The sequence below is a fragment of the Pristiophorus japonicus genome, chromosome 22 (assembly GCF_044704955.1).
Source record: "Pristiophorus japonicus isolate sPriJap1 chromosome 22, sPriJap1.hap1, whole genome shotgun sequence".
Lineage (NCBI taxonomy): Eukaryota > Metazoa > Chordata > Chondrichthyes > Pristiophoridae > Pristiophorus > Pristiophorus japonicus.
Genome location: NC_091998.1, coordinates 59,270,121 through 59,296,042, shown reverse-complemented (window position 1 = coordinate 59,296,042; position 25,922 = coordinate 59,270,121). Strand labels below are relative to the sequence as shown.

The 25,922-nt window shown below is 47.4% G+C and overlaps 1 protein-coding gene across 1 annotated transcript; it reads right to left on the bottom strand.

Moving 5' to 3' along the window:
* Positions 1-12,192: 12,192 nt before the first annotated feature.
* On the bottom strand, positions 12,193-22,843 carry LOC139235070 (transcriptional activator protein Pur-alpha-like). The gene has a single exon (XM_070866198.1). The coding sequence runs from the start codon at positions 22,741-22,743 to the stop codon at positions 21,820-21,822; it is 924 nt and encodes a 307-aa protein (XP_070722299.1). The 5' UTR covers positions 22,744-22,843; the 3' UTR covers positions 12,193-21,819.
* Positions 22,844-25,922: the final 3,079 nt, after the last annotated feature.

Here is a 25,922-nt window from a genome sequence, read left to right as displayed (position 1 = left end):
CCAGAACTGGATGTCGGACAAGCAGTCTGACAATTTAGAAACAGTGGAGGGTCGAGAGAAGTGGTGGTCAGGTAGAGCTGGGTGGCATCAGCGTACATGTGGAAACTGACTCTGTGTTTTCAGATGAAGTTGTGGAGGGGCAGAATGTAGATGAGAAATAGGAGGGGGCCAAGGACAGATCCTTGGGGAACACCAGAGGTAACGGTGTGTGGGCGGGAAGAGAAGCCATTTCAGGTAATTCTCCAGCTACGATTAGATAGATAAGAAAGGAAGCAGGCGAGTGCAGTCCCACCCTGCTGCATGGTGACAGTGAGGATAAAGAGCTGCCCAGTGACTGAGGTGTGAAATGCACTGCTTGGTGTGGCAATGAGTCCCACAGACGAGAAGTCTGTCCAATTTGTGGTGAACTTGTTGATCTCAATCGGGCCAGCAGTAATGGTGCCACAATTAGCAGAGACGGTGAGAAGATTGCAGCAGTCTATTAGCTTCGAATTACACTTTCCGTGTGTGAATTGTCCTTCAGAGTTCCTGGCCTTTGGGAGCCTGAGGTGCTAAAGCTGGTATAGTATGTCCAGGAGAGGATGGGAGAGGCAGATGGACCAAGGACGGAATCAATCATTGAAAAAGTGTGTGCAGGAAAATGCAACCAGGTTACACAGCTCAACTGACTCCCACACTCAGCACACTCCAGCCGAGAGACTGCAATCTCACAATTTGGTTGCTCATCCTCCATGGAACGGGAAAACTAACGATCAGCTTGGAGCTGAGGCTATTCTTCATTCAGATGGTCATTGCAGCAGTATTAACACTATAGGGTCTCACCTCCCCAGTACAGAGCGGTAGCAATCAGAGCTCTCACCACCCGTGTTCAGGAAACAATGCATGTCTCTAATAGAGTCTCTAATAAAGTCGTAGTGGATAGCACAATCGCCTCTGAGTCAGAAGGTTGTGGGTTCAAGTCCCACTCCAGGGACTTCAGCATATAAATCTAGGCTGACACTCCAGTGCAGTACTCAGGGAGCGCTGCATTGTCAGAGGTGACGTCTTTCAGATGAGACGTTTAACCAAAGCGCTGTCTGCTTTCTCAGGTGGATGTAAAAGATCCCATGGGCACTATTTCGAAAAAGAGCAGGGGAGATATCCCTGGTGTCCTGGCCAATATTTATCCCTCAATCACCCTAACAAAAACAGATTATCTGGTCATTATCACATTGCTGTGTGTGGGAGCTTGCTGTGCACAACTTGGCTGCCGCAATTCCCACATTACAACAGTGACTACACTCCAAAAGTACTTAATTGGCTGTAAAGCGCTTTGGGATATCCAGTGGTCATGAAAGACGCTATATAAGTGCAAGTCCTTCTTTCTTATCAATACACCAAACCTCAGGAAGCCCTTAATACTGGACCCTGAATGAATGCATTATGGCCCAGCTCAGTTTTGAAGTGAGGACTCAAGCTATGAGGGCTACTTATATAAGGATGCGCTTATTTGTACTGCAAAAATGGCTACCATGCTCCAGCCTTTGTCTATGATTGGTCCCCTTGGAGGATAAGCCACACCCTGAAATTTCACAGGAATGTGTAACTGGAACTGCCCATCCCAAGGTCTCATTGACTTTGCAAATTGTAACTCGATCCACTTTGACTTCCTGAAGTGACAGAGGACAGAACTCCCCAGAAGACAGCAAGGGCCAGCCAAAGTGCCGTACCCCAGTCCAAGTGCATGCCTCCCCCAGCCGAAGTGTCTTACCCCAGCACGTGCATCCTTCGCCCCGCCCCCCACAGTGTGTACAGATTGTTAACAGGTTTATTGGATATGAAGTGAATAGTGACTGTGTCGTGACTTCTGGATATCATCCACTCCAATGATGTCCTTTGTAGGGGGTTGAAAGAACGTGATCTGTCTTCCCTGAGTTCCCTCCCTCCCCTCCGATTTCCCCCCTCAACCCATGTCTCTCCGCTCCCACCCCTCACCCATGTCTCTCTCCCCCAATCTCTCCCCCCAGCCTCTCTCTCTCTCCCCTAGTCTCTCTCCCCCACCACAGTCACCCCCACTAAGTCTCTCTCTCTCTACCACCACCCCCTTCCCCCCCCCTCCCCGCTGCTTCTCTGCCCGCCACTGTCACTCCCGGCCCCCCGCCGTAGCTCTCAGGGTGAGAGAGTCAGGGGTGGGGGGTTGTGTGTGGAGATAGTCGGGGAGAGAGAGTCGGGAGGACAGAGTCAGGGCCGGGCCTGAGCGGCCTAAGAGAGTCGGGGGCGGGGGGGGGGGGCGAGTCAGCAGGAGAGAGTCGGAGGTAGAGACTAGGGGGTAGAGAGTTGAGGGAAGAGAGTTGGGAGGGGTGGGGGGGAGAGCCGAGGGCGAGAGAGTCGGGGGAAGAGAGAGTAGGGGGGAAGAGAGTCGGACGGAGAAATTCTGGGGGGAGAGAGTCGTGGGGGGGAGAGTCAGGAGGGAGCCGGGGGAGAGAGTCGGGGGAAGAGAGAGCCGGGGGAGAGTCGACGGGCGGGAGAGTGTCGTGGGGAGAGAGTCGGGGGGAAAGAGTCGGGGGGAGAGAGACGGGGGGAGAGAGTAGGGGTAGAGAGTCGGGGGAAGAGAGTCGAGGGGAGAGAGTCGGGGGGAGAGAGTCGGGGGGAGAGAGTTGAGGGGAGAGAGTCGGGGGGAGAGAGTCGGGGGGAGAGAGTCGAGGGGAGAGAGTCAGGGGGAGAGAGTCGGGGGGGAAAGAGTCGGGGGGAGAGAGTCGGGGGGAGAGAGTCGGGGGGAGAGAGACGGGGGGAGAGAGTAGGGGTAGAGAGTCGGGGGAAGAGAGTCGAGGGGAGAGAGTCGGGGGGAGAGAGTCGGGGGGAGAGAGTCGGGGGGAGAGAGTCGATGGGAGAGAGTCGGGGGGAGAGAGTCGGGGGGAGAGAGTCGGGGGGAGAGAGTCAAGGGGAGAGAGTCGGGAGGAGAGAGTCGGGAGGAGAGAGTCGGGGGAGAGAGTCAAGGGGAGAGAGTCGGGGGGAGAGAGTCAAGGGGAGAGAGTCGGGGGGAGAGAGTCGGGGGGAGAGAGTCAAGGGGAGAGAGTCGGGAGGAGAGAGTCGGGGGAGAGAGTCGGGAGGAGAGAGTCGGGGAGAGAGAGTCGAGGCGAGAGAGTCGGGGGGAGAGAGTCGGGGGGAGAGAGTCGAGGGGAGAGAGTCGGGGGGAGAGAGTCGGGGGGAGAGAGTCGGGAGGAGAGAGTCAGGGGGAGAGAGTCGGGGGGGAGAGTTGGTGGGGAGAGAGTCGGGGGGGAGAGTCGAGGGGAGAGAGTCGGGAGGAGAGAGTCAGGGGGAGAGAGTCGGGGGAGAGAGTTGGTGGGGAGAGAGTCAGAAGGAGAGAGTCGGGAGGAGAGAGTCGGGGGGTGGAGAGAGTCAGGAGGGGGAGAGAGTCGGGGGAGAGAGTCGGGCGGGGAAAGAGTCGGCGGGGAAGAGAGTTGGGAGGAGAGAGTCGGCAGGGGGGAGAGTGTCGGGGAGAGTCGGGGAGAGAGTCAGGAGGAGAAAGTCGGGGGGGGAGAGAGTCAGGAGGGGGAGAGAGTGAGGGGAGAGAGTCGGGGGAGTGAGTCGGGGGAGAAAGAGTCGGGGGGAGAGAGTCGGGGGGGGAAAGAGAGTCGGGAGGAGAGAGTCGGTGGGGGGTAGAGTGTCGGGGGGAGAGAGTCAGGGGGAGAGAGTCGGGGGGGGTGGTGGGGAGAGAGTCAGAGGGAGAGAAATGGGAGAGAGAGTCGGAGAGGAGTGAGTCTTGGGGAGAGAATCGTGGGGGGAGAGAGTCGGGGGGGGGGTGGGGAGAGAGTCAGAGGGAGAGAAATGGGAGAGAGAGTCGGAGAGGAGTGAGTCCTGGGGAGAGAATCGTGGGGGGAGAGAGTCGGGGGCGGGGGTCGGGCGGAGGAGAGAGTCAGGGGAGAGTGTCGGGGCCTCAGGTCCTGCTTCTCGGCACCACCGGGGGGAGTGAAGTTTGACGGGGAGTAGGGCTTGACAGTCTGTCAAAAGAAGTGCAGTACAAATAGTTACACTGATTGTATAATATATTATAAGAGAGCTGAGGAGCTAAGCTTTGCTAGGTCTCTTCAGCCATGGAGACCCTTGCCCATCCTGCCAGCCAGGCTCTCGCCCTAAGCCAATGACAGGAGCGTTTCCCCCAACACCGGGGGCACCGAGATTGCTGAAGCGGGGCGTCACCGGGAGACCGAGAGACCAGGGGAGCAGCTTTAAGCTGCCCAAAAGCGCGGGAAGCCTGGGCCAAGCTTCGGGCCAATTAGAGGAGAGGCGTGCGCGCATTGGTGACAACTCTCCACCAATCAGAAGAGAGGCAGGCACCCATTGGTCATCACTCTTCGCCAATCAGTGGAGAGGCCAGCTTACATTGGTCATTGCTCTCCGCCAATCATTGCCTGCCTGAGCTGATGTGAAATGGGCCCTTGTGCCATGGTGATGGCTCAGCTCCGGGCTCACCAATCGCAGGCAGGAACTCTTGTCGTCTCACTTGAATTTTTAAGTAGCCGGCCTAGTTTTGTTGAGTTTTTAGTCATGCCTGCCAACAATTTCAAAGCTGTGTTCACCCTGTTAAGGAACATAGGGACAGGAGGAAGCCATTCGGCCCCACAAGCCTATTCTGCCCGCTTTAGCTCCATATCCCTTGATACCAACAAAACTATGTTGGTCTCAGTCTTAAAAATATCAACTGACTCAGCTTCAACATCCATTCTGGGGAGAGACTTCCACATTTCCTCTTTTTTTTGTGTAAAAAAAGTGCTTCCTGATTTCACTCCTAACCCAGACTAGCTCTAATTTTAAGATTGTGCCCTATGTTATGGATAAGCTCAGCAGAGGCAATAGCTTCTCTGTATGTATACAGTACTGTCGAAGCCTGTTCTCAACACCAACAATGTGCAATTATATAGCGCCTTTAATGTAGTAAAACATCCTAAGGCAGTTCACAGGAGCTTTATAAAACAAAATTTGACACCAAGCCAACATTTTCCAATCCTCTCTGGCTGCAGGAGTGGTACCGGAGGATTGGAGGATTGTTAACGTTGTACTGTTGTTTAAAAAGGGAGAAAGGGATAGACCGAGTAATTACAGGCCAGTCAACCGAACCTCAGTGGTAGGAAAATTATTGGAAAAAATCCTGAGGCACGAAAGACACGGATTAATCAAGGACAGTCAGCATGGATTTGTTAAGGGAAGGTCGTGTCTGATTAACTTGATTATATTTTTTGAGGTGGTAACAAGGAGGGTTGATGAGGGCAGTGCGTACGATGTAATGTATATGGATTTTAGCAAAGCTTTTGATAAGGTCCCACATGGCAGACTGGGCACGAAAATAAAAGCCCATGGGATCCAGGGCAAAGTAACAAGTTGGATCCAAAGTTGGCTCAGAGGCAGGAAGCAAAGGGTAATGGTTGATGAGTATTTTTGGACTGGAAGGATGTTTCCAGTGGAGTGCCGCAGGGCTCAGTACTAGGTCCCTTGCTTTTTGTGGTATATGTCACTGATTTAGACTTGAATGTTGGGGGTATGATTAAGAAGTTTGTAGATGATACAAACGTTAGTCTGGTGGTTGATAATGAAGAAGAAAGCTGTAAACTGCAGGAAGATATCAATGGACTGGTCAGGTGAGCAGAACAGGGGCAAATGGAATTCAATCCGAAGTGTGAGGTAATGTATTTGGGGAGGGCTAACAAGGCAAGGGAATACACAATACATGGTAGGACACTGAGAAGAATAGAGGGGCAGAGAGACCTTGGAGTACATGTACACAGATCCCTGAAGGTAGCAAGGCAGGTAGATAAGGTGGTTAAGAAGGCATTTGGGATACTGGCCTTTATTAGCCGAGGCATGGCATACAAGAGCAGGGAGGGTTATGCTTGAACTGTACAAAACACTAGTTAGGCCACAGCTAGAGTACTGCATTCAGTTCTGGTCACCACACTACAGGAAAGATGTGACTGCAGTAGAGAGGGTAGAGAGCAGATTTCCGAGGATGTTGCCTGGATTGGAGAATATTAGCTATGAGGAAAGATTGGATAGGCTGGGGTTGTTTTCTTTGGAACAGAGGAGGCTGAGGGGAGACCTCATTGAGGTGTATAAAATTATGAGGGACCTGGATAGAGTGGATAGGAAGGAGCTAATTCCCTTATCAGAGGGGTCAACAACCAGGGGGGTGTAGATTTACAGTAATTGGGAGGAGGTTTAAAGGGGATTTGAGGAGAATTTTTTTAATGCAGTGGATAGTGGGGTCTGGAACTCACTGCCTGAAAGGGTGGTAGAGGCAGAAACCCTCACCACATTTAAAAAGTACTTGGATGTGCACTTGAAGTGCCGTAACCTACAGGGCTACGGACCGAGAGCTGGAAAGTGGGATTAGGCTGGATAGCTCTTGATCGGCTGGCATGGACATGATGGGCCAAACGGCCTCCTTCTCTGCTGTGAATTTCTATGCTACTATGATAAGGAGAAATTACGTCAGATGATCAAAACTTGCTCAAAGAGGTAGGTTTTAAAGAACGTCTTAAAGAGGAAAGGGAGGTAGAGAGGTGGAGAGGTTTAGGCAGGGAGTTCCAGAGCTTAGGGCCTAGGCATCAGAAGGCACAGCCACTAATGGTGGGGCGATTAAGATCAGGGATGCTCAAGAGAGCAGAATTAGAGGAGTGCCGATATTTCAGGGGGTTGTGGGGTTAAAGGAGATTACAGAAATAGGGAGGGACTGGAGGGATTTGAAAACAAGGCTGAGAATTTTAAAATCGAGTCATTGTTTAACCGGGAGACAATATAGATCAGCTAGCACAGGGATGATGGGTGAACAGGACTTGGTGTGAGTTAGGACACGGGCAGCAGAGTTTTGGTTGAGTTCAAGTTTATGGAGTGTAGAACGTGGGAGGCCAGCCAGGAGTGTGTTGGAATGGTCAAGTATAGAGGTAACAAAGGCATTGATGAGGGCTTCAGCTGTGGATGAGCTGTGGCAAGGGCGGAGACAGGCGATGTTATGGAGGTGGAAATAGGCGGTCTTAGTTATGCTGCGGATATGTGGTCGGAAGCTCATTTCGGGGTCAAATATGACACCAAGGTTGTGAACAGTCTGGTTCAGCCTCAGACAGATGCTGGGGAGAGGGATGGAGTTGGTGGCTAGTGAACGCAGTTTGTGACGAGGACTGAAGACAATGGCTTCGATCTTCCCAATACTTAATTGGAGTAAATTCCTGCTCATCCAGTACTGGATGTCGGACAAGCAGTCTGCCAATTTAGAGACCGTGGAGGGGTCGAGAGAAGTGTTGGTGAGGTAGAGCTGGGTGTCATCAGCGTACTTGTGGAAACTGACGCTGTGTTTTCGGACGATGTCACCAAGGGGCAACATGTAGATGAGAAATAGGAGAGGGCCAAGGATAGATCCTTGGGGAACACCAGAGGCAATGATGTGGGGCAGGAAGAGAAGCCATTGCAGGTGATTCTCTGGATACATTAAGAATGGAACCAGGCGAGTGCAGTCCCACCCAGCTGGACGGTGGTGGAGAGGCGTTGGAGGAGGATGGAGTGGTCAACCGTGTCAAAGGCTGCAGACAGGTCGAGAAGGACGAGGAAAGATGTTGTTGTAATGAGGGCTGAGAAACTGATGTCCACGTGGCGATGTACATTACCAGTCTAGGACGGCTGAGCAAGAAGTGATACAATACTTCGATGAAAACATTGCATGTGATTCAGGTACTGCCACCAATTCTAACACCCCAACTCTGGCCAACTTTCACCTCTGCCAGCACCACAAACCTGTGCAACTCCATACCTCCTTCCCCATTCCCCCTTTCTGTAACCAATGGCTTTTAAAACCCAAGTTTAGTGTCAGCTAATCGCCATTTGTTGATTCACCTCATCTTCTCACCTAGTCATTTCCACTTTGATGTCCTGCAATATGGACCTTAGCTCTTCACCCCTCCAACTTTATTTAAAGTCCAATTTTGATAAAGTGTGCTGCATTCAAAATGAGAGGGCTGGTTTCCCAATTTTCCCAGAATTGCATGAAAGGTTCGATATATTCAGGACTGCAGCATGGATAGTGCAGGTTACAGATACGTGTTAGTGACTGCATCGTTGATAGGATCAGCAGTGCATGAGTATCTGCTCATAAAGATTCCCCCACTCACAAGCAGGACACTCAGCTGCCCCCATAATGTAACCAGCCCTGACAACTTAACTACAAGGTGTAATGGACATTGATGCAATCAGCAGACCGCAGCAGTGCAGTACACTGCCCCTAGGCTGTCTGTAAGCCATTGTGGACATCATCAAGATCCAGGTCGGTGAATGAAGCGTGGCCAGGTACAGCAGGAATCGTGAGGTCGGGGCGCAGGAGTGGCAAGAGATTGCAGTGCGATGTGATCGGGACCCAGGAGAGGCGTGAGTTTGGGGCCAGAAGAGGTGAGGGCCCAGGGGCTGCACGGGCCAGCCCACACTGTGATATGTGTGTGCACTAGGTCCGTGCAGCAGAGCTGGTCTCCAGTCGTCTTGGTTAACCCTTGCTACTGGACCAAGACCTAGCTCCGTCAAGCCCGTGTGGTGGCTGGTGTGCAATGGCTACCACACGTTTAAAAAAAATCCACCCACAGGCATCTTCCACCCTTCAACATGTAGTTCAGGACCTGGAATATTAGATCCTTCATTGAAACACCTGTGAACTCATCCTTTTTTGGCTTGGAAGCAAGTCATCCTCATTTCGAGGGACTGCATATGATGGTGATGATGTAAAGCTGCACTCCCAGCACTCATTGCATGCACTGAACCACAGCTACAATATATCATGGAAACAATATACAACTGGAGAACAATGACAATAAAACAATCTTTAAAAAAAAGACAAATGTTGCACTGACTGAGAACTATGATGGATAGAACATAATAGGAGCAGGAGTTGGCCATTTGGCCCCTCAAGCCTGCTCTGCCATTCAATATCATGGCTGATCTGATCTTGGCCTCAGCTCCACTTCCCTGCCTGCTCCCCATAACCCTTCACTCTTATCGTTCAAAAATCTGTCTATCTCCACCTTAAATATAGTCAAAGACCCAGCCTCCATATCTCTCTATGGTAAAGAATTCCACAGATTCACGTTCCTCTGAGAAGAAATTCCTCCTCATCTCCATTTTAAATGGGCGTACCCTTATTCTGAAACTATGCCCCCTAGTTCTATGTAAGATAATAAAGGTTGAACCACAACCACCTCCCCAGCTCCCTTATAGCCCACTACTTCTGCCCCGAGGAGATGCTCAGACACTTCTGCTTTGTGTTAGGGCAGAGAACAAAATGTTGCACTCATGGATTCATTAGTTGGGGAGTGTGTGGGGTAGGTGTATATTTATTTCTATATTTGAACATTCATTTAGAAATGAAAGCCATACAGATGCCACAGAGCCTGGGAACACGGGGCAGCTTTTTATTTTCAGTACTTGTCATCTGAGCGAGGAAGCAATAAACAATGTTGCAGAATAAAATAAATTCATTCCTCCTCCATTTTAGTTCAGAAATATTCTCCCGTCGTATTAAAAATAATTTCAAATATGAAGATTGGTAATTTGGACAAGGTACAGAGGTGCTTGCGGGCCATAGAACCATATATGGAGCTATACAAGGTTCTCGTGGAATCATTATCTGGTAACCATGGAAAACTCCCTGGAACCCAACCCAGTGACTGTGGAACTGTACCTGGGCAAGACATGGATATCTTCAAGAGAGCCGGGAGAATCTTTAAAAATGTTCTGGGTGTAAATGCATTGGCTAAATGGATCCTATCTAAAAACAGAACTGTTTTATTTGATAGGATGTGCTCGGGCTTTCTCTATGGGAAGCAGCATAAGCAGGGAGAGCCGAAGAATCTGCACACAGCCATGTTACACTCACTTGCTGGAGGCAGACCAGGCTCAGGCACGTTTCTGTCATAGCAACAGTGCTAAATATAGAAAATGCAGCTCCACTCTCAGCTGCCGGTGAATGGCTGGGCTTAACGCTCATCAAATTAACTTTAACAAGAGCTGCTGGTGTGAACAAACACAGCCGTGGCATTACAGCGAAGGAGATTTCATTTTTTATTTAAACGTCAATTTGAAGAGTGGAGCCTCCTGTTAAATGAAAATTAAAATTGCCCAAATGCAGAGTTGTGTTTGGAGCTTGTCTGGGTGGATTGAAGCTTTCGGCCACTCATTCCAGCATTTAGCACTTGCCCTCCCCCTCGCTGTTTAGCAGCCGAGTCCTGAACGCGGTGCATCTGCTCCAGAGCCAAGCTTTCAGCAATCAGAAATCTGCATTGATCCTTTAATGATTAAAATGTAACTGGTACTAAGATATGTAACAGGGCAGTGCCCAGGTCCCAGAGATCCAGACCTACTTCAGAGCTTTATCAGCAGTGAGCCAGTCGCCATTTTCTCAATGTGGAACTCTGACCCTGTCCCTGCCCCCCCCCACATTTATTCTATTTCCCCAAGCTTTAGCTATTAGGTAAAAAAAACATGCACACGAATGTCATTCAGCATCAACCAGGTCAATGAGGTATTAATATTTTATTAGATGCTGGTGTGGCTGTAACCTGCCATCATGAATCCCCAATTCTCAAACGTTTTGCAGCTCAGAGGCTTCTTACATAGGAGGATGAACAGACTTCAATGTCCGCAAACTATCAAGAATGACTGAGGCATTGTGAGAGTAACACTGCCCAATTGGTGCGGCCTCCTTCTCTACAATCCCTCACCATTGATCGCTCGATGAATCTAAAGTCTGTAATTTTTGGTGAGTTTTGTCCCCTCCTGAAGATGCTAACTCCAGTTGGGCTTGGGTTTTGGCTGAAAGTAGCCTTCTACTGGCTCACCCAAATGGCCATGCTTAATAGACAACATTTGCCAGTGAGAGTGGTCACCCATGATACTCGACAACAAGGGTAAGCTCAGTTCTGTCCTCACCCACCCAGGCACACACTTTCAGAGGGACAGTGCATAGGAATTAGCATCCCAAGGGCTGTAGAGGACAATTATACCAGTCCAGTTGAGATTGGCTCAGTACAGACCAGGGCTAGAACGAGATGTTTTTGTGCTGTCGGACTCTGTACCACACCAGGCATTGCATAAACTGGGCCAGCCAGCATGGAGCTTCTTTCCATCTTTCTAAAGTACCAGGTTTAAGGGGTCACTTTAACTTGCAGGAGAACTCAAGAGGTTGTAGGTTTTAGGACAAATTGAAAAGGGAAAATCACCTGAAGAAATTCCACATCAAACTAACTTTTTAGCATAATGCTTTTTCTTCGAAAGACTGCATTGAAATAGCTGATATCTTTCTTGTTGTCTTCTATAAAGTGTACACTTCCCCTTCGCCACAGCACTCAATCCCCAGGTTTTGCTGCATGATAGTGAGATTAAGGTGATGAGCAGTATTTGTACATGGTTCAATGCAGTTTGTGGCATATTAGATGCAAGTGGGCCTTGTACTTTTCATTTCCTTAGGTTGCAGAACATTGCACTTTGGCCCAATAGAGTTCCATTTTGATGCAACATCAATAGTGGTGACGGAAGAGGTACATGTATTGCTCTGATAATCTATGGGCTTTACTGGTGCAAGCGTTGTCGTCTTCATGGATCACTTGGGTACTGACTGTGGAGCCTCACAAGCCACTTACTTTAAACGAATGCTCCCCATTAATTGTATAGACGGCAAGCTGTTGATACTAACATCCAATTTAAGATTTATCCACCAGTGAGGTAACAGCATTAACAGCCCTTTCTAAAAAGCTCCAGCCTCACGATTCAGACAGGACTAACCAGCAGTGAGGAATCGAGTGCATATGGAGGACGGTGTTGCCTGGGCTTGGTAGGCTCGACCAGTTGAAACACCCCAGCCCCAGTGGAATGGCAGAAATGTTCTTGAGGCGGTTTGCATCGCTGTTTTCCACAAAATGTACCAAAAAAACCACAGCAGGGTACAGCGAACAACTCCAACCAACCACACTGTGATCGGTGCAAGAAGGTGCAGCTTCTGCATTGGGCTCAGTCAGCGGACGTATAAAAAAAAAGTTAGATGATAGTCATATCGGGGATGACCAACTCAGCAATACTCCATTGGCTGCCAAGCCAAGTAGAGAGAGGTGTGTGTGGTGAAGTGGCAGTGTGGCCCATCACTATGCCCAGTGAAGTGGCTGCAGCATAACGTTCGGTTAAAATGAAACATTTCCTTTGCAATGCCGGTTTTATTAGTAACAAATAAAGGTGGATCATTGTTAACAAAAACTTGAGTTAGAGAATAAATACTGCACACTGTTCAACAGGCAGCACTCATTTACACCAGCGTGCAAGCCCAGAATTAATATCTGTGCACTCCCCATGCAACATCATGCACAATGCGCTTCAGATACACTTTACAAACAGCAAGTCACTGCTCAATTTAGGATTTTTTTTTAATGAGGCAACACATTAAAACCACAGCAGGAAAGTTTTTTTGGGGAAAGTCACAGGCTTAATTTGGTAGCACTCACTCCCTTTACTTTAAACCCATTGTAACAAAAAGAGTGAAGACCTGATATCAGTATCAGATTTGGACAAAACTAATCTAAAGCGATATGGGATCTCATGGATTTCACTCCCACGTCAATCAGAGGGAGGGATAAAATGGGACTCTCATTTTTAAAACCACTTGGGTTTTGTTTAAATAAAGTGGCACTTGTTAAACAAGGGCATCTTTGCAAAGGCCAAACCACTCAAGCTACTTGCACGATCTCCCACTAAATCTGGTCAGACTTCTAATGCCCTGGTCTACTGGACCCTTGTGCAATATGGTCATGGATCACTGCACTGTGCTAAACTTTAGGACCAAGTGTAGTCTCGTAGGTTTATGCTCCTGCAAACACCCCCCACATCTCAAAATGAAGTGGTATTTTATACGCTTCATTTAAATTTGAAGTGAAATATAATATATTTTACTTTGCACAAATTCAACAATGCTCCATGTAAAAAAATAAAGATTTGTCTGGAAAGACAGGCTCGTACGTCAGGACTTTTATCTTTCTCCCAGTAGAAACGACGCCTGCTCACTTGCACACCTGAGTTACCCTACCTGGGGGCAATTTTATTTGAATCTGCCCTCTTGTGCTCTTTGTTTGTCTGTGCACAGATGCGTCTATTGGCGATAACGCAATTTGAGTCACCCTGCTCACAACGGCAGGATGTGCGGTAGGCGGCAGGGTCACAATACTAAACGAGCTCTATTAAAGTGCAAGGCGCTCAATGCAAGTCAGAGAATAGCTGCTTCCAACTCATCCAGGGTGGTCAAATTAGTGTTTGAAAAATATTCCTGCAGTCAGGAGGAGCCTGTTAATTGGGTCAATTGGGGTAGGGGAGGGAACAAACATTGTCAGGTGAAATGGTTTGCAGTTTGTAATTGATTTTTTAAAAACTCCTGTTGTAAATACAATTTGAGGTCCAAACGTGAAAAGCGGACGTCAGTGACAACCCAGCAGGATCTGGCTGACTGCCAACTGATGTGAAAGGCCATCAAACTGCATTTAACACAGAATACACGAGTCTGGAAGGTTCCCATTTTCTATTAAACTAACTTTTTAAGTTAGCTGCAGATTTAAAAAGCGATGTATACTTTTCTCTGTGCCAAATTCAAGGAAGAGGAAAACTGTTAATTCCACAAGACCTTCTCCTGCAACTCCCTCCCCCTCTCCCCGCGGCTGTGTTGCACCCGGCTTCTGCTCATGCTTTGTCATACTCAAGTAAGTTACCACACCATGAACAGCAAATCCAAAAATACTCATGTCAATGCAGCAATCTCTTTACATTAAGCTGAAGTGGGTGCTAGGACTAAGCGACTGACAGAAAGAAAGATGCCGTATTACTCCTCTATGCATCCAAGCTTTATGCAAGCCTAATTTCCCATTCAGCACAGTAGGCACTTCAAACATTACAAGCAAAAAACACGGGGTTGGTTAGAATTCAAAAGGCAGTTTAGTTAAAACAAAGTTTAGTTGCAGTTTTCTTGAAATAAGTTGCACACAGAATCTTTTATAGTTACTAGTGTTGTTTTAAGGGTAAGTGATAAATGCCCATTTTAAAGGTCAAGTAAAAAGCTTTTGCTTTTTTCAGATCAAAAAAAAAGTGTTGCAGATAAGAGCCAAAAAATTTGGGTTTAACTGTCAAAATTATCAACATTCAACTGAATGAACTGCAAATACTGGCAGACATGAATCTGAGCTGACTGACCTGAAGGTCAGATGCAACATAATGCTCTAACACATTTAATAGTGAAAAAATACACATAAGGTGAAGGAAGTCTGTTCTACGTTAGAAAAGATCTTCATCTCCTGAAACAATGATCAAAAATGTCTGCACTCTTAGTTACAATAACACACAACCATAATTAACCTCATGAATTTTGGTAAAGCCTCAGCCATTAAAAAAAAAAATTCTTTGTTGTCTCTGGGCATCCAAATCTTTTTTCCTTAAGACACCACCACTGTGCTCAGTTTATGGGTTCTATGGATCTGGACAGCCCTCTGTAACTCGCCTAATTTCCCATCTCTCACACATTAATCCAGGCAGTGAATGTTCGCAGGATATTACACTGTGATGGATATTACAGTCAATCCCAATCCTGACCTCACATGATGCCCATTTACTTCCAGAAGTCACTGGCCAGAGATCCTGAGTGGGAATGCGAGCTGATTTCTCCCCTCCCAAGCCCCTGGGCACTGAGTTTGTCCTAAATATTGCCTGACTGAAATCACCTCAATGAGCAAACAGCAGAGACTGAATCTGTACTTGGACAATTAAACGGTTTGAACAAAATAAACATTAAGCACTGAACGTCTAGTGGATGAAATATCAGCGCTACACTAACCAGCTAGGCACTCTGGAATCATGCTGTCCGGAGGATGAAGACCAGCTCTGGTCATTCGCCCAGCTTGCAGAAGCCGGAGTTAGAGTACAAGTACAGAAAGCACTTGTGCTATTTCTACAGAGATGCACATGTTCCTGGAGTTCCAGCGGGTAGCGGACAGGTACCAAAAATACAGAAATAAAAAGTCTGGCTTGCTGATTGTCAATCAAAATTAGCAACTCATTTTGAAAAAAGGCACCGGATGTTTTTTCCCCCATCTAAATATCAACCTGTCAAATTGTCAGGAAAGCAGACAATACCATTCCATTAAGAAAAACAAACGAGCAAGGTTTTCAATTATTGCTGTCTGGTCTTCTAACCATGTTAAACAAACTCCTCAGCCTTTCCCTTGACCTTTAAGCACACGGACCATTGATACAGCATCACGTAATGATCAGAAGTGGGTAACAAACTCAAATTTCTTTAAAAATCTATTAGATATAAAAAGACTCAGTACATATTTAACTATATTACGTAAATATTCATCATTTGTTTTCGTCACCAAGCAACTATTGACTTCTCACAAATCTTGCCACTAATCAAACTGTGCATCAGTCTGCGCCTACTGTACACGGCCCAAGAATACAAGCAGATGCGACTGTACATTTTTTTTTTCAAGTGAAATACAACAGAAATAAGAGAGGTAGCTAGGCACACAGCTTTACAAAACCAAGTCAGCTGGGTCGGCCCAAGGAAACTGGAGATGTCATGGTACGCCAGCGCGATGACAGAAGACCTGGAGATTTGAATGGTACTGACTGCTTTTGAAGGCCGAAATGGTATCTGGCCATGCCATGCAAACAGGTAACTGTGTTACCCATCTTGTTGCATGACTAATGTGCCCCCGCTTCCTATCAGCGTTACTCACAAAATAAAGATACAACCATTACTATGTGGAGTTGCTGTTCTCCAACACCGAGGGACTTTTTCCCCTCGTGTGGTCCTGGAGACAGGCTCAATTCTTTTAACAATTTACTGTACGCTAACTTACGTGTGTTTTATTTTTTTTGTTGCCATATACAAGCAGGTAAATGATTTTAAAAAGCTGTTCCTACATCCTGAGGAATAGCACACTGGGTGCTTGTACCAACTGTCCATGCGGGAATGGTCCCGGCCAGGGAAGGGGCACAGGACAGTTTCATCGGCTGGAAGAGGGTGGACCGCAACTGCCCATGTGAACGGGAAGAGTGCCGAGTGTTGAGGCAGCTGCAGGACTCTGGTATCCATTTTATTTTTCAATTGTAAAACAGGATTATGACCGAGCAATGCAGTCGGGATGACCGGAAGCACCATGCCACGTGCCAAGGATGGATATCCTCAACGGGCTAATGGCTAAAACTGAGACTGTCAGATACCAGAGTCTTCACACTAGCAGGGAGTGTGTTCAAGCATATGCTGGGCAGGGGGAGCTTGTACACATTTAGCATGCATCACACTGCTGCAGGGGGAGAGATTTCATTGACTAGTGCTCCACAAACCCTTCCAAAGTTCAACCACCTCAGCAAGCAGTGAGAGGGACTGGCCTTCAGACGGTTAGCTTCAGGCCTGTCAAGGACCATGCCACAGCTCTCAACTACCATCCGCCCAATTCCAGCTGATTCACCCGGGCAGTGCAGCGTCTTGATCCATGCACACAGCTCGAAGGCAATTCCTCAATGAGAAAGGCCGAGTTTACCCAATGCGGCCCCCTGAAAGGCGATGCAAACTCTGCACATAGACTGGGGCTGGTCTGTCACACCTTCCAGCAACTGTTCACTACAGCAGTCTCAGTAGAAATCTGGGAACTGGCTGGTTGGTTCTCAGCTAGTTAATTAGGAGATATTCAAAAGTGGGCAAAGGAACTTACAGGGAAGGGGAGAAACTATAAACTGAAACAAAGACAGTAATTTCAGTTAGTTACCAGAATATCAAGAATTGACCAACGATAGTTTATATTTTGTCTATGTATAGGTGACTATTCATCATTTACACATACCGATCCACGTCAAAATTCAGCATAAAATTACAAGCTTGGAACTTCATAGTCAATTTTGACAAACGTGGGAAAAAGTTTACTTCATCATCAGTGAAATCACTGGACATCATGAACAGTGAAACATTGTTCCACTCAACTGCACTAATATACTGTGCTAGACTGATTCTTTCTGAAATGACCCATCGTGCCCTCAGACCAGTGGGAAGACTGCACCTAGTGCTACCCACAGACTAGGCGCCTGTGCTGTCATATGGCCATGATGGCAAAAGGTTGAGGCATCAGGAGCACTGTCAAGATGCAAACACAGTACTTCTTCAGATTCCAAATCACCGCTCCCTACACTAAGGTGTCGAAAGGGTAATTAAATGTTTATCAGAGGCAATGTTAGCATCGACTTGGCGTATTCATTCATGACACCAGACCAGCCATATGAAAACAGACACATCACGCCCTCGAAAGAAAGGGAAGAATTTCCATCCAGTCTTAGAGATAATCACTGCATCGCCCAGAGGTCATAGCATGACGGGGGCACCAGATAAGCCATACTACTAGAATGAAAGAGGCTCTTCACCCTTCAGGCACCTGCAGCTCAGCCTGATGAGCACAAGGTATTGAGTGAGCCGACAAACTGGATGGTTAAAATAAAAAATGACCCATGCACCATGCATCAGGCCATGGAAAAGTCATACAACATCCGAATCACAACTAGTTTTACTGCACTGGTGTGGGAATTCCAAATCTCAATATACAATGTACAGGTAGGCATGCACACTTGAAATGAGTTTCTTTCAAAAGATTAACTTTAACATGTTCAATATTTTGCACGAACAATTGCAATTTCTTCTGATTGACAAATAGATGGGAAAATTGTCTTCATTAATAAAATGTTTGGGTTACAGATTTTTTAAACTGGTTAGTTCATAGTAAAAATACCCAGCAAGCCAGGGAGCTCTGCTACCACTCCCATCACTTCGGTGGGAGCCACTGAGAGTGCCTGAAGGTGGAGGCCTCTCTTCTGTTATAAAAATCAGTTTACGCTCAAGCATGTTATCCCACAGTAAGTGAGAAACACAATAACCACAGAAGCCTCAGAGTTTGTTTCCTTTTCTATACATTAGTTCTCAATAAAAGGGCTACAGTATTTCTGAAATAGTCATTTAAATTGCAGCTGTCTTTTTCACTGCTGCCGAGTACATATATCTACAGGATTTACTATACTTCTCTCCCTCCCCCTCATTCATAAATTGGATTCTGAAAAGGCTTGTCTAATGAGAAACATATAACTTCATTCTGCTTTCCATTTCCACACAGTTTAAGACAAACAAATCTAACCATTTACTTTATACGACAGCCGGACTGTGGAAGCTCAGCTTGTTTGCTGAAGTGCTCGACACGACCACATTGGTCCATATTGGAAGAGCAGGGCAAATGAGAATTGGTCATCTCCCCCAGTATAAAAATCCTCTGATTTCCACAGTCAATCAAATTGTTCCTTTTTTTGAATCACTTTGTTTAATTAAATTTTTTTTTTAGTATCCTCTGAACTGAACCACCCAAACCAAATGCCTTGTGACGGGTTGGTTCATGGACTAGCAAACACAAAGACTCCGTGTGAAAGTACGGCTCTGCTCCAGGCACCATAGGTGGCACCTCATGACATGGGGAGATCAGAACAGTACTTTCAAACTACAATTGAACCACAAACCTACCCGTGCCAGTAGAATGACATCTCCCACTACTGCAGCAAACAAACAAGGGTCTCACAGGCACCTCGTGGGGAATTGGGGTAGGCGGGAAATGTCCAACTTACAGTCAGGACTGTAATATGAAGACCGGGAACTGGGATTATGTCTGCATTTCCTTGGCAGCACTGTGCAAAGCTCCTGTCCCACCCTGCTGTCACACAGCTCCGAGCATTCATTCTCCCAGTTACCGCACTTCAGTTTTTAGAAACAATGGACGAAGCTTCCCCTTCAGTTAAAGTTGCATTGACCAAAACAAGCAAGGGATTTTCTTTTCCATAATTGCCTATTTATTATTTCAGCAGCTTTCACATGAATTAACTGTGGCAATGCCCACTAAACATGGAATGTCACCAATCTGGCTCAATCACCTTGCAATTAATTAGCCATGATTGAAGGAAAAGAGCTAAACGGTTCAACAATTGATCAGCAAGCTTTAATTTAAAAAAAGGCCGTAAAAATTAGTCTGGATTAATTTGTATAAAATATATCCTATGTGTTTAGAAAAGCAGAAGTAAGTTAAAAAATCCCAACATTAACAAAAGCCTTTTTAAAATTCATTATCCACCGTGAAGAATTAAACAAAATATTTTTCACTATGCATCAAAACCAAAAGTGACACGAAGATTGCAAGAACAGCAGCCCTGCTGTACATGCAAGCACTTGGATCACATTTCAAAATGACTGAGATTGACAAATGAGGCTATTGCACTGTGCCTGTAGAAAATACTTCTTCACTGTAGAGAATGTCCGGACCATTCACTTTGTATACTTTCAGTTCTAGTAAAAGCTTTTAAAAAAAGAGACACTTAGCACTGCATACTGGACACGCTGAATACAGAAGATATTTAACAAGTAATCTGGTTCTATGATTCTCCTAGGAACAAAGATCACAAGCTGAAGATTCTCTATACTCCCAGGCCATCGAAAGAAAATTCCTTCTTTACACCAAAAGCACGTTTAACCTATTTTATCCAACCATCAGCTACTACGCTCTGAGTCAGACTGTTACTGCACATTAACCAGCTTCAAGCAGGTGTGGAGATTATTGTACTCAACACGGCTGCCATTTCCAATGGTATAATTCTGGTCATGTTATACAGAGCAAGGTGCAAACTGCCCCATGCTAATCACAACCTGAAACATGGCTATAAATAGTGCATTGTGCTCCAACTCCAAACAATTCTACAGTACTCAAAACCAAAATATGCTAAAGTGTAAATGACCCAAATCTGGTGCAGGTAGTCACAGACCCACCAGAGTTAGTGATATAATATATATATTGCCTAGCAGCATTTCCCAGGTGTCCTTGGCAGCTAGCTGGCAAGAGCTTTACTTATTTTTCTTTCCATCCAGATTCTGTTTACATCAGAATACATTCAAGCTGTAAGCTGTTCGGTTGTGACTGTGATGTCTGAATGTCCTGGCTTTGATTCCTACGCTTCAACTCACCAATACCCACACCCCTCCCACCCACCCCCACTATTTTTACTGCAATTGGACGACATCACAACTTTATGAGGGAGCTTACTCAGGGGAATAAAACTGTTTAAAATAAGGAGATTGCAGAAAAAGAACTAGTGAGTGGCCTGCAGTGAATGCACATATTCTTCCACCATGGGGCAAACATCGACAATAAATCACACTCACTGGCAACTCGGGCAAACAGGCAGGAACGAGCTCCAGTTATCTGATCTAATAGAACACTCCGGAGCCTTGAGGGAAAATACTGCAAAATATAATTACTGTTTCTAATAAATAAATAGACAGCTTAAAAAAAAATTAAAGCCTAAATTCCTGCACAACTTAAAATGGAAAAATCAGTAAAGAGCTGTCTGACCCCTTTTACAGTGCCGGTTTTTGCTAGGTTAATCAATTTTTGTTCTCATCTATTCTGTCCAATATTTAATAACTTTGTGTACATAAATAATGTTTCTTGGGAAATTGTGGTTTAGTGAAATTTTTATACAATTATTCTCTTTAAAAGCAAATGCACATTCTCAAGTCTGGAAAAGTCAGATCGTACGTCATGAATAGCTGATTTTTAAAAAAAACCCAGAAAAGAAACACTCTGCTGAGTGTCTCTTACAAGGCTCGACATGCCTTTTGGTTTCCACAATAGCACCTGGGCTAGTTACAAGTCGTCTCTACTACAAGGGTAACAAGTTCACACTGGCAGCAGAATCCCCGCTGATGATTTTCACTGCAACAGTAATGCAGGATGCACGTAACACTGCCGGAAATACTGGGAAAATGTACTACAGCTAATCAAAATGCACCTTATTAATCTCTTTCATTAGAGCGTATCAGTCACCAATCTACATGCTAACCCTGGCAGTAGATATCATTTGGAACTAGCACTGTACTATAGACGATGCTATTGAATAAGTCAAGCCTTCATATTTTTTCTATTTAAAAACATTCATTTTCTACATCAGGAATAAGACAGTTTTTATCAAAGATATTTGAAATATTCAGACTGAAAACAAATTTTAAAAATGACTTGATTGTCCAGTATTTAAAACAATAAAAAAAACTTCCATAAGAACTTTTTGCTGTATATGAAAATAACTTTTTGAAGTGTTGCTGGCTTCAGTGACGTGATAAGTCTCCCTCCAGATCATTTTCTCTAGGTTGAGGTCATATTTTGTTGTTTCTTTCTTTTCATTAAGAACTTTTCTTCTTGTTACCACAACGAATCTTTTTTTTCTGAATTGCTGATGGTTCAGTGATACGACGCTTTTCCACAAATTAACAGTGTGTATTTTGCAACGAATCGTTTATCCGTTATCATCTTCGAGAAGAACTTGCCCCATTTTCTTTCCCTGGATACAAATGCACTCATATTTCAAGCTGTTTCCTCCTCCTCCTCCTCCTCCTCTCAGAAGATGCATTTTCACTGCTGACTCCACTGAGTTTCCCAAAAAATACTATTCGAAACTTTTTCTCTTGACGATTTTTTTTTTTAAATCATCATCTTTGCAATCGACCCAATTTGTTCTTTTAAAAAAAAAGATTTTTGAACGTCTTTCTTTGCAATCGACACAACACCAATTTACTCTTTGTTAAAACATATTTTTTTTTTTTTAAACTTCTTCTCAATCGACACAATTTGTATTTTCTCAATCGGTTTTCTTATTCTTGTCTTTTTGTTTCTTGTCTTCAGGACTTTGGGCTGGCGGGGAAGGGAAAGAAAGGCTTCAATCGTCGTCCACATCCTCGCCGTCCGACTCGTCGGCCCGCCTGTCGAAGAGCATCTTGTCGCGGTGCTTGTCCTGGATTTCCTTCATCTCCTCGGCGTACTTGGTGAAGGCGCTGCCGAACTTGGCCCAGGCCTTGAAGGGGATGGTGATGGAGTTGCGGTACGACGGCTTCACCTCGCTCACCCGCATGAAGACGCCGTACTTGTTGGAGCCCACGTCGAAGAAGAAGCGCTTGCTGTCCACCGTCACCGACGTGCCCTCGGGCAGCTCGGCCTGGCCGCACGGCTCGTCGTCCACGCCGTAGTCGTCGATCAGCTTGGCCAGCGCGTCCCTGAACTCGATCAGGCCCTGGGCCGGCAGCGCGATGGTCTGGCCCTGGGTGCCGCCCAGGCCCGGCCCGCGGTTCAGGGTCTGGCGGATGCGCAGGAAGCGGCCGCGCTGGTTCTCCTTCAGATCCATGTAGTACTTGCGGTTCTCCCGCACCAGGAACTCGCTCTTCAGCGCCCGCCGCGGCTCGTCCGGCCCCAGGCCGCCGCCGCCGCCCGAGTCGCCGCTGTCCGACGGCCCGAGCTGCGCGTAGTGCTCGATGAAGTCGCCCAGGTAATCGCGGAACTCGGCCGCCACCGCCATCGACAGCGTCAGGCGGCTCTTGTTGCCCCCCGCGCCCACCTCGGCGATCTTGATGAAGCGGCCCTTGGCGTTCTGCTTGACGTCCAGGTAGAAGCGCTTGTTCTGGATGTCCACCCGCTTGGAGGCCAGCTCCTGGGTCTCCTGCTGCTGCTGCAGGAGGCCCGCGGCTCCCCCGCCGCCGCCGCTGCCGCCTCCGCCGCTGCCTCCCCCGCTCCCGCTGCCTCCGCCGGCTCCCCCGCCGCTGCTGCCCCCGCCACCGCCTCGCTCGCTCCCGCTGTCGCCCTCCGCCATCTTAAGCCAGCAGCTTTCCCCTGCTCTCTCTCGCCCTGCCCTCCCCTCCCTCGCTCGTGCGTTCTCTCTCTCTCTCTCTCTCTCACACACTGCCCGTCGGCGGGCGGGCCGGCCTCGCGAGAGCGGTGAGGGGGGGCGCGCACGCTGCGTGCGGTGATTGGGCGGGGGGGGGCCGCGCACGCCGCGGGCGGTGATGGGGGTCCCGCGCACGCTGCGTGATGCAATGGGACCGCGCACGCTGCGTGCGGTGATGGGGGGGTCCGCGCACGCTGCGTGCGGTGATGGGGGGGGGGGCCGCGCACGCTGCGTGCGGTGATGGGGGTCCCGCGCACGCTGCGAGAGGTAATGGGACCGCGCACGCAAGCCACGGCGGTTGTGCTTTCCCAACCCTCCCGCCTGGGCCTACCAAAGCAGCACTTGGATTTAGATAGCGCCGTTCAAGGCGTCACAGCCAAATGAAGTACTTTTGGAGTGTGGCCGCAGCTGTAATGTGGGAAACGGCCCGACTGCCTGCCTCCCTTCCGCGGTGACATTGCAGCCAGGGTGTCCCTGGAGACGGAGCACGGTGGATTGGAGTGCATCATCGCCCCCGGCAACCACATTTTAATTTATTGTTTAAAACGTTTTATTGGTTAATTTGTCGGTTTTAGTGCCCCTTTACTAAGAGGGCACTTGTATTAATGTTTAACAAAAAAATAGTAATGTGAGAAACATGGCAGCCAATTTGTGCACAGCAAGCTCCCACAGACAGCAATGTGATAATGACCCAGATAATCTGTTTACGTCCGCTTGAGGGCAGACGGCCTCAGTTTAACGTCTCATCTGAAACACGGCACCTCCGACAGTGCAGCACTCCCTCAGTACTGCCCCTCCGACAGTGCGGCGCTCCCTCAGTACTGCCCCTCCGACAGTGCGGCGCTCCCTCAGTACTGCCCCTCCGACAGTGCTGCACTCCCTCAGTACTGCCCCTCCGACAGTGCGGCGCTCCCTCAGTACTGCCCCTCCGACAGTGCGGCGCTCCCTCAGTACTGTCCCTCCGCTCCCTCAGTACTGCCCCTCCGACAGTGCGGCGCTCCCTCAGTACTGCCCCTCCGACAGTGCGGCGCTCCCTCAGTACTGCCCCTCCGACAGTGCGGCGCTCCCTCAGTACAGCCCCTCCGACAGTGTGGCGCTCCCTCAGCACTGCACTGGGAGTGTCAGCCTAGATTTATATGCTCCTGAAATGAGACTTGAACCCACAACCTTCTGACTCGGAGACAAGTGTGCTGCCCACTGATGCACAGCGGACTCCCCTATAAAACTATTAAGGATGGAAAAAAAAGGCAGTTTGACTAACAGTCAAGAATCATCTAATTGGGAAACAAAGAGTCTGCTTTCCTATTGGCCTTGGGAAGGCGTTGCGCCGCGAGGATGGCGATGCTGGGCAGCCAATGGGGGCAGGTCATGCAATCAAACCTCCAGGAATACAGTCAACCAGATTTGGCAATCCTATTCAGTGAATGTACCGAGCACGGCAGAGCAACAGCAAGCTCGCGAGATGGACTGATGCCTCCCCTCTCCCTCAGATGCTGCCAACTTGAGGCAAATGCTATCGAGAGGTTTTTTTCCTTCACTCGTTTCCCTCTGAAGGTTCTGCTTCCCGATGGGGTCAGTTCCATAGTATTCATTTGTGACTCTGCACTGTGAAGGGCAACATGGCAGACTATGACCCGGGCCGCTCCTGATGGCCACACAGAGGGGCTTTCTAGCAGAGTCACTGGATAGTAACTAGCAGCCAGAGCTTGGCTGATTTCCCCCCTTCCTAATCCAAGAACACTAAGGCTAATTGTAACATCCCAACCATTCCCATTTAAATCAGCACAGACTAGGAAGCAACCTGAGGCCTGTGGTCTGTGTGGAACAGTGATTAAGCTCACTCAGCCGTGAGGTTAAAAAAAAATTTACTTGCATTTATAGCGCATCTTTTACAAGCTCAGGATTACCTCAACAGCCAATAAAGTACTTTTGAAGGTCAGGCAGCATCTGTGGAGAACATTAAAAATAGGAGTAGGCCATTTGACCCCTCGAGCCTGCTCCACCATTTAATGCGATCATGACTGATCTGATCAAGGACTCAGCTCCACTTCCATGCCCGCTCCCCATAACCCTTTGTTACCTTATCTTTCAAAAATCTGTTATCACCACCTTAAATATATTCAATGACCCAGCCTCCACAGCTCTCTGGGGAAGAGAATGCCAAAGATTCACGACCCTCTGAGAGAAGAAATTCTTCCTCATTTTCGTTTTAAATGGGCGACCCCTTATTCTGAAACTATGCCCCTAGTTCTAGATTCCCCCACGAGAGGAAACATCCTCTCTGCATCTACCCGGTCAAACCCCCTCAGAACCTTATACATGTCAATAAGATCACCTCTCATTCTTCTAAACTCAAATGAGTATTGGCCCAACCTGCTCAACCTTTCTTCATAAGACAACACCATCATTTCAGGAATCAACCTAGTGAACCTTCTCTGAGCTGCCACCAATGCAAGTATATCCTTCCTTAAATTAGCAGACTAAAACTGTACGCAGTACTCCAGGTGTGGTCTCACCAATGTCCTGTACAGTTGTAGCAGGACTTCCTTACTTTTATACACCATCCCCCTTGCAATAAAGGCTAACATTCCATTTGCCTTCCTAATTACTTGATGTACCTGCACAAACTTTTTGTGTTTCATGTACAAGGACCTCCAGATCCCTCTGTACCACCGACTCTTTGCATCCTCCTCACAACTTGCTTTCCCACCTACCTATCTTTGTATCAGAAAATTTGGCTACATTACACTCGGTCTCTTCATCCACATCATTAATATAGATTGTAAATAGTTGAGGCCCCAGCACTGATCCCTGTGGCACCCCACTAGTTACAGTTTGCCAACCGGAAAATGACTCATTTATCCTGACTCTCTGTTTTTTGTTAGCCAATCCTCTATCCATGCTAATATATTACCCCCAAACCAGGGAGCTCTTATCTTGTGCAGTAACCTTTTCTGTGGCACCTTATCGAATGCCTTCTGGAAATCCAAATATACATCTACTGGTTCTCCTTTATCCACCCTGCTCATTACATCCTTGAAGAACTCCAGCAAATTTGTCAAACATGATTTCCCTTTCATAAACATGTTGACTCTGCTTGACTG